Source organism: Lutjanus erythropterus, chromosome 2, assembly GCF_056507025.1.
Source record: "Lutjanus erythropterus isolate fLutEry1 chromosome 2, fLutEry1.hap2, whole genome shotgun sequence".
NCBI lineage: Eukaryota > Metazoa > Chordata > Actinopteri > Lutjaniformes > Lutjanidae > Lutjanus > Lutjanus erythropterus.
Window position 1 is genome coordinate 27,777,249 of NC_139318.1, and position 13,331 is coordinate 27,790,579.

The 13,331-nt window shown below is 39.5% G+C and overlaps 1 protein-coding gene across 1 annotated transcript in view; it reads left to right on the plus strand.

The window, feature by feature from the left end:
- Window positions 1-297: 297 nt before the first annotated feature.
- sema3fa (sema domain, immunoglobulin domain (Ig), short basic domain, secreted, (semaphorin) 3Fa) overlaps window positions 298-13,331 on the plus strand; it is a 73,361-nt gene continuing 60,327 nt past the window's right edge. The window contains exons 1-2 of the mRNA XM_084735795.1: window positions 298-617; window positions 3,213-3,366. Coding sequence (XP_084591921.1) covers window positions 3,255-3,366 — 112 coding nt within the window. The 5' untranslated portion in view covers window positions 298-617; window positions 3,213-3,254. The remainder of the gene's footprint in view (window positions 618-3,212; window positions 3,367-13,331) is intronic.

Below are 13,331 nucleotides of genomic sequence, written 5' to 3' on the forward strand. Positions count from 1 at the left end.
GCTATTTATGATTTAACTGGAGAAGAATATTTCAGACATTTCCTCCTAATGCTGACAGGAACATGTCATCTTTCTCCTCCAGCATGTCCTTTAATTCACGTGTACAGCTTGTTCTTCACCATTTAATGTGAGTTTACCTCTGGAGTGTCAGAAGATACAGAGCAGACTTGTTTTGTGCTAAATGTTGGGGCGGGACGGAGCGCATGGATGCTAAGGTAGGTTCCCTCCCCCATGGGTGTGTCCACACCGCCGGGAGACCTCTCAGTCTATCCACCTGCAGAAGCCGCTTCCCCGCACTACACACTTGAGCGGCGCTGCGCACGGCTGAAGCCACGCTCCGCCACTCATATCACCTCCAGGAACAACTCTTTGTTTCTAACATCCTTCTGTGGACAGTACACAGTCTGTTGATGCGATTTAGAGATCACTTCAAGTTAAGGCGGCCGCGTCAAGTTAATTTGAATCCAAGCTTTGTTTGGCTTCTGGGATAATCGTGCAGGATCTGCGGCGGATACACTGATACTCCTGCGTGCGGACAGAGGAGCTCAAAGGATCTGGGTGGATGATTTTAAATGTTGACCAGCTTTATCACAACATTCACTGGACGCAACTAGAAGGTAGGTCATGATTATTGTGATATTAATGATTTTTTTTATCAAAGTAATTATTAGTATTGAGACTGATGTGCTCATAAATCAAGAGGAAGCCACATTTGGTGGAGTCGAGCAGAAAGGAGTGATGCCTGCGCTGCATGTGCAAGACAGAAGGCTCAGATACAGGCTATAAAATGTATTTTTTGAAGTTTTGTAAAACTGATTTTGCATCATTTTGAATGTCTGAAAAAGTATATTTTAAGCAACAGAGTTCAGTTCGCCTACATCATATTTATCAGACCTATATTTAGAATTTTGATGTGTCTTCTCTTGCGCATGGGATGTAGTTTTAAATAAGCAATACAAATTTCAGGTGCAAGCTGCGTTTTTGTGCGAGTGTGTTTGGTGGACAACGTGAGTTTGGAGGCACTGAAAGTTTCTGCTGCATCTGATGCTGTACCTTCACACATGTATATTCCCTTTGATTGATTATATGCAACTATTCCTCAGTGCCACTTTCGACAATTTAAAATCTCAGCCAAGCACTCTTATAAATGACACGTGGTTCATGTTCATGCCCTCATAACTCAAAGCCCAGTCACGCTTTATTTTGGTTAACGGGTCCTCTTTGGAGTTCTGCCTTCAGGGCTCAATGTGGAACTTGATCTTAAACCCTGACTGACAGTTTGACCTCAGACTCAGATCCACGTTTACGACTACATCAGAGACACCATGCATGGATAATTACAGCGAAACGCCGCCGCTAAAATTGTTTTTATTGTCTCCAAAACGCGCCACGCTCATTTCTATCCTCAAGTTGTTTTTTTTGTGTGCTGGCATTTCTCACAGTTGTGGCAGCTCGCCTGATAACTTGAGTCATCAGATCCTTTTATGGGGATATTATTAACTTCAGCTCCCTTTGTGGCGGATAACAGCGTGTTGATGCGCTTTGTGATTTAATCTGAGAGCACAGCCAGTGCGCGCCAGGCTTAGCGCACAACTCCGTGTTGCTACTACTGGTGAAATTCAGCCACGATATATAATAGTAGCCTAACATCAATTCTTCACCAGGTATTTGCGAAATAAGGTTTATGTCAGTGTGTGTTGAAAGTGAGGATCAGCAGAGAAGCGAGCTGCGAGCAGCAGCTTCTGGCTCTCTCAGCTGGAAGGAGACTCCGTCCATTCAGACTGTTGCCCTTATTGCACACAGACACAAGCAATAATCCCTGTGGGCGGTCAGGAAAGTCACATTCATAAGAAAATGTAGTAGCAGTGATGATAATTAAACTCTGAACCAAAAGAGTTTCCTTCTAGACTCCAGGTTTCATGGATCAGATTAGGGTAACTTGGTCTGTATTGCACACCCTAATTAAAATTTGTCGACCTGATCAGAATTTTAAGCATTTTGATCCCCCATAAGATATCCAACCAAAAGACTTTACACAGCAGATGGCTATAAACACATCCAGTTTTAGCTCTGTGTCATGACCCTGACTTGATGTCAGCACCATAAAGTAAAGCTGCAATGATTAATTCATTAGTTGTCAACCATTAAATTAATCATTACCTATTTTTATAATTCATTTATAGTTTTGAGTAATTTTATGAGAATAAAAGTCTAAATTCTCAGATAACAGCTTCTCAAATGTAAATATTTTCTGGTTTCTTTAGTCTATCTTATCCAGAACGAGTGAGGATTTGTTAACAGTGATCAACATGTTTCACCATTTTCTGATATTTTATGGGCCAAACAACTAATTGGTTAATCGAGAAAATGATTGACATATTAATAATGAAAATAATCATTAGTTGTAGCTCTATTGTGCACTATAACAAAAATGACCCAGTCAGGTTTTTATGCACTTTGATTCTCCTACAAGATCCAACCAGCAGATATAAAAGGATATAAACAAATCCTGCAATTTAGCATTGTGTCTCAGTCTCCACTAAGGTTGTCAAAAGTATTGATACTTTTTCTACTTTTTTAATGTCACCTGATCAAAAACAATGCAATACTAATATTTGATAGTATCCAAAGTACCAAAGAGAAAGAAAAGCTAGATGCTTATTTAAGACCTCACTTCAAACTAGCCTTTATTTTCCTGCCTGCAGCAAAACCAGACAGTGTTCACTGACTTTTTCTGTACCAGACTTTGTGCAGGATGTTAATTTAAATGACAAAGAAAAAAGTCTTCTCTTTTGTGTGCCGAGGACTTTTTAGGTATCAAGTTTTGTTTTTTACATGATTAATGTATTTAAAAAAAAACAAAATGACTCATCTGACTGTCTTCTGCACTTGCAAATTCAAGATTTATCAACAACATAACATAACGTTAACAACAGAAGAGCAGTGTGCTTTTACTTTTTATTGTCAACTCTTGTCCTACATGCTTGTCTACTTACACGTGTGCAAAAGTTTTACTGTTTGATACTAATATTGTACCAAAGTTTAATATTGATATGATGATAATCCTAGTCCCTACTTGATTTTCTGTCTTGTCAATGTATGATTTCAGTACTATAAAGCTATACTAAGCCTACACTGTCTAAATCTGATCTGATCAGTTGGTTTGTGAGGTGGACATCTAGGCTTATTGTTCATCCCTCTCTGTCCCTCAGCTTCTGGACTCTCCTTCTTCTCTGTTAACAAACGGAGGGACAATGTTGTGGGACAAACTGTGCTGGCTACTGGCCCTGCTGGCCCTATCGTCCGGGGGGCTGCCCCCCTCCAACGAGCCCCTCTCTGCTCCCAGGATCTTCCTGTCCTTCAAAGGTAAGGCACTCAACATACTGCTGTATGTGTGTGTGTGTGTGTGTGTGTGTGTGTGTGTGTGTGTGTGTGTGTGTGTGTGTGTGTGTGTGACCCAGTTTGTTCAGTCCTGTGTCTCTCCACAGACATGTCGATGTGATGGCTGCTGTAATGGTCACTTCTGTCACCACTCTTTTATCTCGTGGTCTTGTTCTCTAGATGGAATGGGTAAACTATTGGCACCGGCTGAATTTGGGGCTCGGCGAGTCGGCCTAACAGAGAGTTTGATTGTGTGTCGGTGTGAGAGAGGCGTGATGAGAGGGATGAGGAGATGTGCTGCTGATTGTCCGGACTATTCAGGGCCAGAGAATATGTCTTCATTTAATCACCCGGCTGCTATTAGTTCCCCAAACAGGCCTTTGTGTGACCTCGGCTCCCTTCTGAAATCAAGTCAGATTTAACACTTGGCTGGGCACACACTCAGGGCGCACATCCAGCATGTTATGAATGTTTGCCAGTGCCACATGAGACCCTGTGTGTGTGTGTGTTGAACTGTCCTGTTAAAATAGGTCTCAGCGGTACAGTGACTGGTGCTTTGTCATTCCAGCGCCGGCGTCGCCATCGTGCCCATGTAAAGCTCCCGAGGTTTTATAGAACCTGCTGCCTCTGAAGGAGACTTTTAATGAGCGTCTGACGAGTTCATGTGGTCACATCACGACAGATGAGTCGAGTTTGAGCAGAAACACTGAAGGAGAACTTGAGGGTTCTGTCTTCTGTGACATCTAGGATCTGTCCAGTGTTTGTTACACTCTTAGAAATTTGAGTTCCAAAAGGGTTGTTTCTAAAGGGCTGAGGTTCTTCTCAGAACCATGTACTTCTGAAGAACCCTTTTTCTATAGGTTCATCAAGAGCTTTTTGTCAGGCTAATGGTTCCATTTAGAACCCTTTTTGGAAGAATGGTTCTTAAAGATCCCATCAGTCCTTGAAGAACTCTTCTGCCAAGGGCTCTTTGTACCGTAATCTTAAAAAGTTGTCACTAGAACCCCTTGGTGGGTTCTGGATAAAAACCTTGGAATGTAAAAGGGTTCTCAACCTCCTGGTAGATTCTATAAAACCCTTGGAACATATAGGAGTTCACAGGAGAACCCCTTAGGTGGGTTCTGGAAAAAAACCCGTAATATAAAGTCTTCTCTGCAGATTCTTCTTAGTGGGTTCTTGTTAGCAACATTAGAGGTGGAACAGTTCTGGATATAACCCCTAGAAAGGGTTCTGGGTGGAACCATTACACCATAAGGGTTCACTGGTTCTGGGTGGACCCTTTCACAGATGGTTCTAGGTAGAACCGTTTATTTTGGGTTTTAAGCAGAACTCTCTGAAAGGGTTTCTCCTATGGGGGACAAAACGAAGAACTCTTTATGGTTCTAGCTAGCACCTTTATTTCTAATTGTGGGGTGTGTATTTTCTAAGATATCCACATATGTAATCAATCCTGGAATAGCACAAATAAATTATTTTCTTTAATTTGTTTGTAGTTTCTTCATGTCAAGGGTTCGTAACTCTTGAATTTCAATGCAGTGTTTTCAAGGTTTGAAATGTGCTTGAAACAGCTTGAAATTGTAGTTGCATTACTTTAACAACAAAAGGCTACCCGACTGAATACTTCACTTTTTAGATAAAGAAATAAAATAAGTCGAGTATTGGCTCAGCCAGGTTACACTGGATGCCAAATCTGCTTAGAGACACGGGCCACATTTTGAAACATGCAATTTTGTTGTGTTTTTCTTCAATTTGTCAATCCTCTGTAGAATACTATTATAAAGCATAACTGAATGTTTACAGGACAATTGCATCTGATTTAATGAGATGAGGAGGTGAAATAATCATTTTCAGTATAGACATATAAACTAATTTACCACAGCTGTAGGTGCTGGAAATGCTTGGAAATGCACTTTTAAAAAAAGTGCTTGAATTTGACTTTTAAAGAGGTGTGTAAGATGTGACTTTTGCTGAGCTGTTGAAAACTGTAAACTGAAGTGTTTTTATCAATGAAGATGTGTCAGTTTCTCGCTCTTTGCTCAGATATTTTTCTCACCTGTTTTCTCTCGGATCCCATCTTTTCCTCTCTGTCTAATCAAGTTGGATTTCACCCTCTGCTGCTCTCACATTTACTTAGTAGAAAAGAGTTCATTTATTTTCTACCTCTTTTAATTGAGTTCCTTTTTGTTTTTAATTAGTTTTGGAGGTTACTTTATGCTTCACAGAGCAACTTCAGATAGCTGGAGACTCGAAATGCACCTAAGCCGTGCATTCCCTAATTGTATTGGTTTTGCGGCGTACTGCTGGGAATAGCTCTGTAATGTGCTTTTATTAATTTTTTATGTGCCAGTGTGCTTAACCAAATAATTGGCTTTAGGTTTCATGATATCTGTCGAGTGCTGGCACACAGATTTGTTGTAATAAGTGCTTTCTGATAACATAATCCGGCTCATTTCTAATAAACGTTTCAATTTTGATGATAAAACAAAACAAGGAGACAATAACACATGCAGGCTGCCAACTGGAGCTGCTAATAGAATCCGTGTTTTTCTCGCTGTGCTGTTGATTTTGCCTCTGTCTCTGACCCGGCCTCATACTTGTTTATCCATAAAGGTTACACAGTATCACTTCCCACTGATTATTTTGCATTTTATGAAGCTGGTAAAGAGGATTGTGTTGCTTTTGGCTGAAATCCAAGACTTTGACACAAGAGAACCAAATCTTTGTCTTTGCTTTTCAAATATTTGCCCTCTGTCAAAGCAAAGCATACATAAACACACATACCCATTATTTAAAGAAAAAATACAATATATTGTATGGAATATATATAGTATTTCTACTGTACTTCAGGGAGACCATCTGCTTTTTTGTACTGAAATATTAGTACAGTATGTCAATTATTCCTAAAATGCTGCTTTACTTTCTTTCTAAATTCTTTTTCAGTTTTTGAACATATTTTATTAATATGAATTGCTTAATCTAGAGCCCAACTGATACTGTACTTTTGGGGCCAATACCGATGTTAGAGAGTAAAAAAAAAAAATCTGATATTGATATATTGACTGATATTTTTATTTATATATTTAAAATCCAAAGCAACACCATGGCATTAAAACAGTAAACTTTTACTGGTATTTTTAATAATTATCAACATGACAAGACCACCAAGTGGTAAAAAAGAATTAAAACTATTAAACTATACTGATAGTCGATTAATCATTAAAGTAATTTTTCTTGCAAAGCGGCAGAAAATGCTGTTTTCAGGAGATTTCGGATTCTTCCTTTTATTATCATGTTAAAGGGAATATTTTTGGATTTTAGATTGACAAAACAGGGTATTTAAAGATATCACCTTGGACTTTGAAAAACTGGGAAGGACATTTTCATCATTTTCCGATATATTATATTAAACATTTTGTCTGGGAGCAGTGAAAATGTAATTTGGGCAAGTAGATTTCTGATGCAGTTGCCTGAGAAAAAAAACATTAACATTGAACCCTGATTATGAATAACTGTAAACAAACAAAAAAAAACCTCACACATAGTTTGTACTTGAATTATGAAAAAGAATAAAATACAAAACAAACAGGTAGACAACATATACGCTGATACTGTTATAGACCTTTACAGCTGTGCAAGGCCAATATCGAGCCAGTAATATCTGATGATGATATATCTGTCTGACTCTAGTTGAACCATTTTCCTTTATTTAACAGATGAAATAGTATACTACAGAATTTTATGCACTTATTGTATGTTTATTCTTGTTCAGCATTTAAGCTCCATGTCTGCAGGATGCTTAAATTTAAACAAAGTTTAATCCAGCAAGTCAATTTTCACTACCAGATCTCTTAAAACTAAGGTTTACAATGTAAACAGCCATAAGTAACTTAAGCTGGTAATTTAGTCTTTTTGAGGTTCCTAAAGAAGCTACTGAGTGTGTTAGTGCAAGCTGAGTTATTAACTGTGATAAGAACCAAGAGAACAAACAGAGGCTAAGACCAAAGGAATGTCCATTCAAAGCTCAGAGGGAGAGATCTTCAACCCGGACTTCAAAAGAGCTGAAAAATAGCAAAACATCAGTCTGCAATGCCTCTTTCAAACTAAAAACTGTGTATCTTCCAAAAAAATAGACTTTAACAAACTCTCAGCATGTTTTATTCTGCACTCTCGCTGTTTTTCATTAGTACAACAATAAAAAAAATGTAGTTGAGTCTCTGAAAATAACTTTTTTTTGTCAGTTTTTAGATGCACGGACGATATTACATGAACAAAAGGTCACAGTATTGTAGGTGTACTCTCTGTCATAAAAGACTGGAAGGACAAGGCTCGCTTCAGCTGCTGAGAACTCCTATATTTACTTTTAAACAAGGTCTGTAATCTCGTGCTATTTTAGTGTGCGGGGCTCTGTGAGGTTGTGACCCTTCAAACAGAAGCCAGTCACACCCGAGGTTAACTGCCCTCAAACTGTGGGAGAATGGCACCATATTAACAAGTAATAGCTTGTTACGCTAATCCTCCGGCACATTTGAAAGTGTTTAACTTTGTTTTTCTTCAGCCTCTTCAGTCCTCGGTGGAACACCTGGGTACAAGGTTAGCTCTGGGAAGAAAGCCAGACAAAGGATGGCGGTCCTGTAATTGGACTAATTCTCAGCGACAATCTTAAGGTTACCCCAGCCTTTGCACTTTCCTCCCCGAGTCTTTTTGTCCCACGTAATGGGTCGATGGTTGTCACGCCTGAACAAAGGCTTCCCTATCGGCTCATCTCTCCCGACAGTTTTCAGGGTTAAGATCAGAAATAGGGAGATGTCCTCCACCTCTTTATTCTTTGAATAATTAGGAGCTGCTGCTGAGTTTGAACTCTATTGGTGGTTCTATTTCTGACTCTACAACAATAGACCTCATCTTCCACAGATTATGTTCTATAGGCAGACTTATGAGTATATATAGTCCATGAGAGGAACCCTTTGTCTTCCTCAAGTCATATTAGTGTGGCGTTCTTCTTCATTATGTAGGTGGTTCTGAACTGTTGGTGTCCTTTTGACTAGTATTCTATTATAATCATAATCTTCCTTTGAGAGAGTGCACCTTTCTCCAGTGTCCAGTTGCATAAACTACCTTAAGTTTGTCCCTCAAGCAAAATATGCCCTGAAACAAAGGGGTTCAGTGTGTTCTACAAAACCTCTTAGGCTGTGTTTAGACTAACGGTGTGTTCACACTATTGGCAACGTGGCTAACGTGGCCAGCTAAGTTTTCGCAGAGTCGTCAGGGAAGTGTTGCTTAGCTGCTTCTTGACATCAATGGGTGCAGAGTTTGTGAACGTGGAATGTCAAGAATGTCACGGTAAGAGAAAAAGGTAGGGTTAAATTAAATTGGAAACTGGCGAATGGCAAGCATGACTCTTTCTTTCATTGTTTTTTCCCTTCTAGCAACACATGAGGGAATACTTAAGTAGCTAAGGAAAACACTTAGAGATTAAAGGGTTGTCCCTTACAACATACTAAAGGAAATCCTTGCGGTGATTTTATGGAGCACATTTTTTCATTCTTAGAAGAAAATTTAAGGAAAGCTGAAATGGTTTTATGCAAGCAGGCACAGATTCTTTAAAGAACACCAAGGAATGGTTTATCTCTTTGCACCTTAACCAGCCTGCTCACTTCTTGTATGTATAATTGTGACACTGGAGAAAGAGCAAAGTGCCTTAGCCAAGTCTTGCTGCAGTCAAGTCTCAGCAATCAATGATCTGCTGAAAGCTTATCCACCGCTAACCCGTCTGTGAGCACATGACCCCTCACTACGCCGGACGGATCTTTAGTCTGGCCAGTGGAGTCCAGACAAACCTGACAGATGAGGTGCAACAATCCCACAGAGATAGAAAGGTCACCGTGAGTCATTTAGATGCACCTTGTCTAGCTGCTTCGATTGTCTTTATCCGTCTCCTTCAAACAAAGGTGAACAGGCTGGGTGTTACCAGCTCCCGTGATTGTCTAATCACCAGGGAGATGGTGAATGCTTTCAGTCTGAGAGCACGTTGTTCTCATAACCCAGAAACCCTCCTGCTCTTCAGCTGCAAAAGTAATGTCATTAATTAGCTGCATCTTTAGACCACATTACACATTTTAGTGCATTATGATACATGCATCATCACAGATGTTAAACATAATGAGACGTGCAGTGAAACAGATGTAGCCACAATGTAATCATTAATGTATCAATAAATCATTACATTGGTAATAAACAATGATAACAATTTTCATCTGCACTGTGAGGTCCTAATGTTGTTGCTTAATGCATAGAGGACATGTTTTTTCTAAAGATGACACCTACGAAATTTATGTATTGGTTGTTTGTGTCCTTGTGCTGCTATCATAGTTTTTTCAAAGGGTTTTCCTGATTCCATTGTTTGTTTATTGTGTCAGATGTTTATTGTTGACTAAGCAATCAGCAAGAAATATGTGTGTGTTTCTGCCACCTGCAAAACATTTATCATCCACATTCTTCTCATAATTTTCTAAAAAACAGGCACATCAAACAAGCTGAGGTGACAAAAGGCAAAAATTAGAGGGCGACCAATTAATTGGCACTGATTGGACATTTTTACAAACTATTGGTATCAGCTATTGGCGTTTTCCTTTTCCAAACTATTGTTCTTATATATATGGACCTTTAAAAATCCATTGTTCACCCTTCTGTAGAATTGTTATCAGGCAATAGACATTCCTACTTTTTACCCAACTGAGATAAAATAACATTATGAACAATATTTTATTTCTGTCATTCATTAATGAGGGCATATATTATTGGGATTTTTGAAGTTAAGAGAAGATAACAAGAAGCAATGTTAAGGCCATGAAAGAAACATAGTGTAACAAGTTAGAGCTTTAATTTATAAATGACATGCAAAAGTAATTTTTTTCTTTAGCTAAACAACAAGTGAAATGTTTATTTTTTAAGGAAGATAGCTGCACACTCGTAGCCATGATGCAAAAAAGATGACAGTATTCTTCAGTGTATTGATTCAATGCCACTATCTTCCTCCACATCTGGTCTTTCATTGTGGTCGGCGTCCTCACCTCCTTTCTCTCATTCAGAAACGAGCAGAAACCAGCTGCAGCATTAGTTTGCTAGTTTTTCCTTGAAAGCACTTTTGCGCCAGGTAAAGTTCACTGTGCACCTGATGAACCACTCATATACTCATACATGATCTAATTCACATCCTCTGTGTCCTTCTACCTACCGACTGTGCTTGTTTGCTTCTTTCCCAGCAGATAATCATCATCAGTACATGAGTGTAACAAGTGTGTCAAAGCCTCTAACTGTCCCTGTCTCCTACATGCATTCCAGTTCGGAAATTATGGACAGAAGCATTCTTACGTCATTTGGTCACGTTGAAGGCTCATTCATACCTACAGCACAGCACTTTGGATGCAGTTTGCTCTCTTGGTATGCGTCACACACATAACATTGTACCTGTTGGCGACAGTGCGTAGTCCAAAACTCCCTCCCTTCCCCATTATCTCCATTAGAGAATGTCAGGGCACTGAAAAATGTTTCCACAGAGTAATGTGTGGTGGCTGTGGCACGCAAGCCTGCAGCAATTATTACAATACTTTGCTACTTTCTCCCCGGAGATGCTGCCGGTGGAGGAGGGGAGGGGGGGGGTGGGAGTAGTGCATCCCAGCAACCTCTGCTCTGCAGGATACATGCTGTCAAACTATGATTATTCAGGAGAGAAAAACAGAAGGCGACAGCTCCAGTGCTAAATATAGTGTCCTTGCTGTCTGTTTCTTTCTCTTTTTATCTCCCTCCTCTCCTCCTCTGCCTCGTCGTCCTCCTCCTCTGCCTTTACTCCACACTCACACCCTCTCTAGTCTATTTGCTTGTTGATAAGAGGTTGGCATGTGTGAGGTGAGGGAGGAGAGCGCCCAGTACGCCGCCCACAGCAGGAGCGCTGTTTTAGCACACTGAAACGGCTAAATAGTAAGGGGGGGGGGGGGGTTCTCTAAAGTGCCTAGACTTTCCTTGGGAGAAATGGTGAGGGAGCAGTGTAATGTATCAGGGAAGAGTGTGTGGACATGCGGGGGCTCAGAAAGGTTTTACACACAGCTAACATGTCGACAGTGCAGTGCTAACTTAGATGGTGCACTCTCTGAAATAATGGTCCCAAAAGAGTTCTTCCTGAAGGTCTGAGATTCTACCCAGAACCATTTGCTTCTGAAGAGGCCTTTAATTGACGAAAGAGTTTGTCAGGGGTTCTTGGTAAGAGCAAGAGTTGCAATAAGAACCCTTTCTGAAAGAGAGTTCTTCAAGGATTCTTGAAGAACAAGAAGGCAAAAAGTGTCTGGATACAACCCCTGGACAGGGTTCTGGGTGGAATCATTACACCATAGAAATGTTTTCTGTAGAACTTCTCAGCAGGGGTTCTGGGTGAAACCTTCCACAGATGGTTCTAGGTAGAACCTTTCATACTGGGTTCAAGGTAGAACTCTCTGAGCGGGTTCCAAATACGTCCTTTGTAAAAGGTTCTACTAAGAACCAGAAATAGTTCTCCTATGGGGACAGGCTGAAGAATTATGGTTCTATTTAGCACCTTTATTTTTGAGAGTGCAGGCTTGAAAGGAAATAATGTGTCTCCATTGTGTAGCTCTTTTCAGTCATTTTCACTCAATAAATCGCTGGCTCCCCACCCTTTACTGATGTCACAGAGAGAAACGCACATACAAATCATTGCTCCCAGTGAAAAGCTCCAGATTGAAAACAGTTTGCTGCGATTTGAATATTTCTTCTGTGCTGGCGAGCAGAGCCCATGCCTAAGCACTTATTAATGCTGGAATCCTCCCCCTGTGGTGATAAAAATGCACAACATCCAAATGAAACCGTAATCACTCTGCTATTTATTATTCCAGTCTGTAGCTATTAGGCATTTTAATCATAGATTTAATTATTTGTTCTGGGGAGGAGTAGCTCTACTTGCCCAGCCTCTGAATAAGCTCATGAGACACCAACATAAAGCTCCAAACAAACTGTGGAAGCACAACGCTGCCTGTATATTTTAGATTGAGCTATGATTGAAGTAGTTTGACAACAGTGTAGAAGTTTGCTTCGAGACTAGAGCTAAAACCTTTTGAGTCAAGTGTTTGTTTGGTTTTGCCACTGTTTGCATTCCCTTGTTTTTCTTTCAATACCACCCTCAACTAGAAATCTGTGAATATTTTGTGGTAAATGAGGTGCAAAACAAAATTTATTTCATTGATCATGATTTATATTTCAGTTCTATTTCAGTATAGATTATTGGTTTATGAAGCAGATCAAATAAACAGTCCTTGGCACTGTGGATGCAGATGTAGTTTTTGTCTTGTTTGGATTTGTGCACTGAGATTTGTGTTTGTATTTGTTATATTTCCATTTTGGTATATCTCTTGGAATATTATTTGTATAGGAGGTTTATGTTTATGTTTGGATGATGTTGATGTATTGTGCTGTTAGATGATGGTGGGTCAGCATGCTGGGATGTTTGATTTGTTGTTAGTTACTGTCTGAATAATCTCATGAGGAAAATCACAACATTTCATAGAGTTCTACTCACTAATGGTAAAAGAGCAGTTTTGTTTTCTGCCATGCAGCATCATCTTTTCATTAAATGTATTTGTGCAAAGTAACCAAGTATAGAATTGATTAATTTATTGATATGATATTTCAGTATCGATCTTGTTTACTACAACCCCAAGTTGAGATGTTGTGTAAAAAGTAAATAAAAATGAAATGCAGTGATTTGCAAAAAACTTTGACCTTTATTCCATTGAATTCACCACAAAGACAAGATATTTAATGTTAAAATTATAGCTTTTTGTAAATATACACTATTCTGTGCATTTCAGTCTGTTTTTATTTATATTTTCCACAGTGTCCCAACTTTTTTGGAGATGGGTTTGTACAATGTGCTACGATGCAGA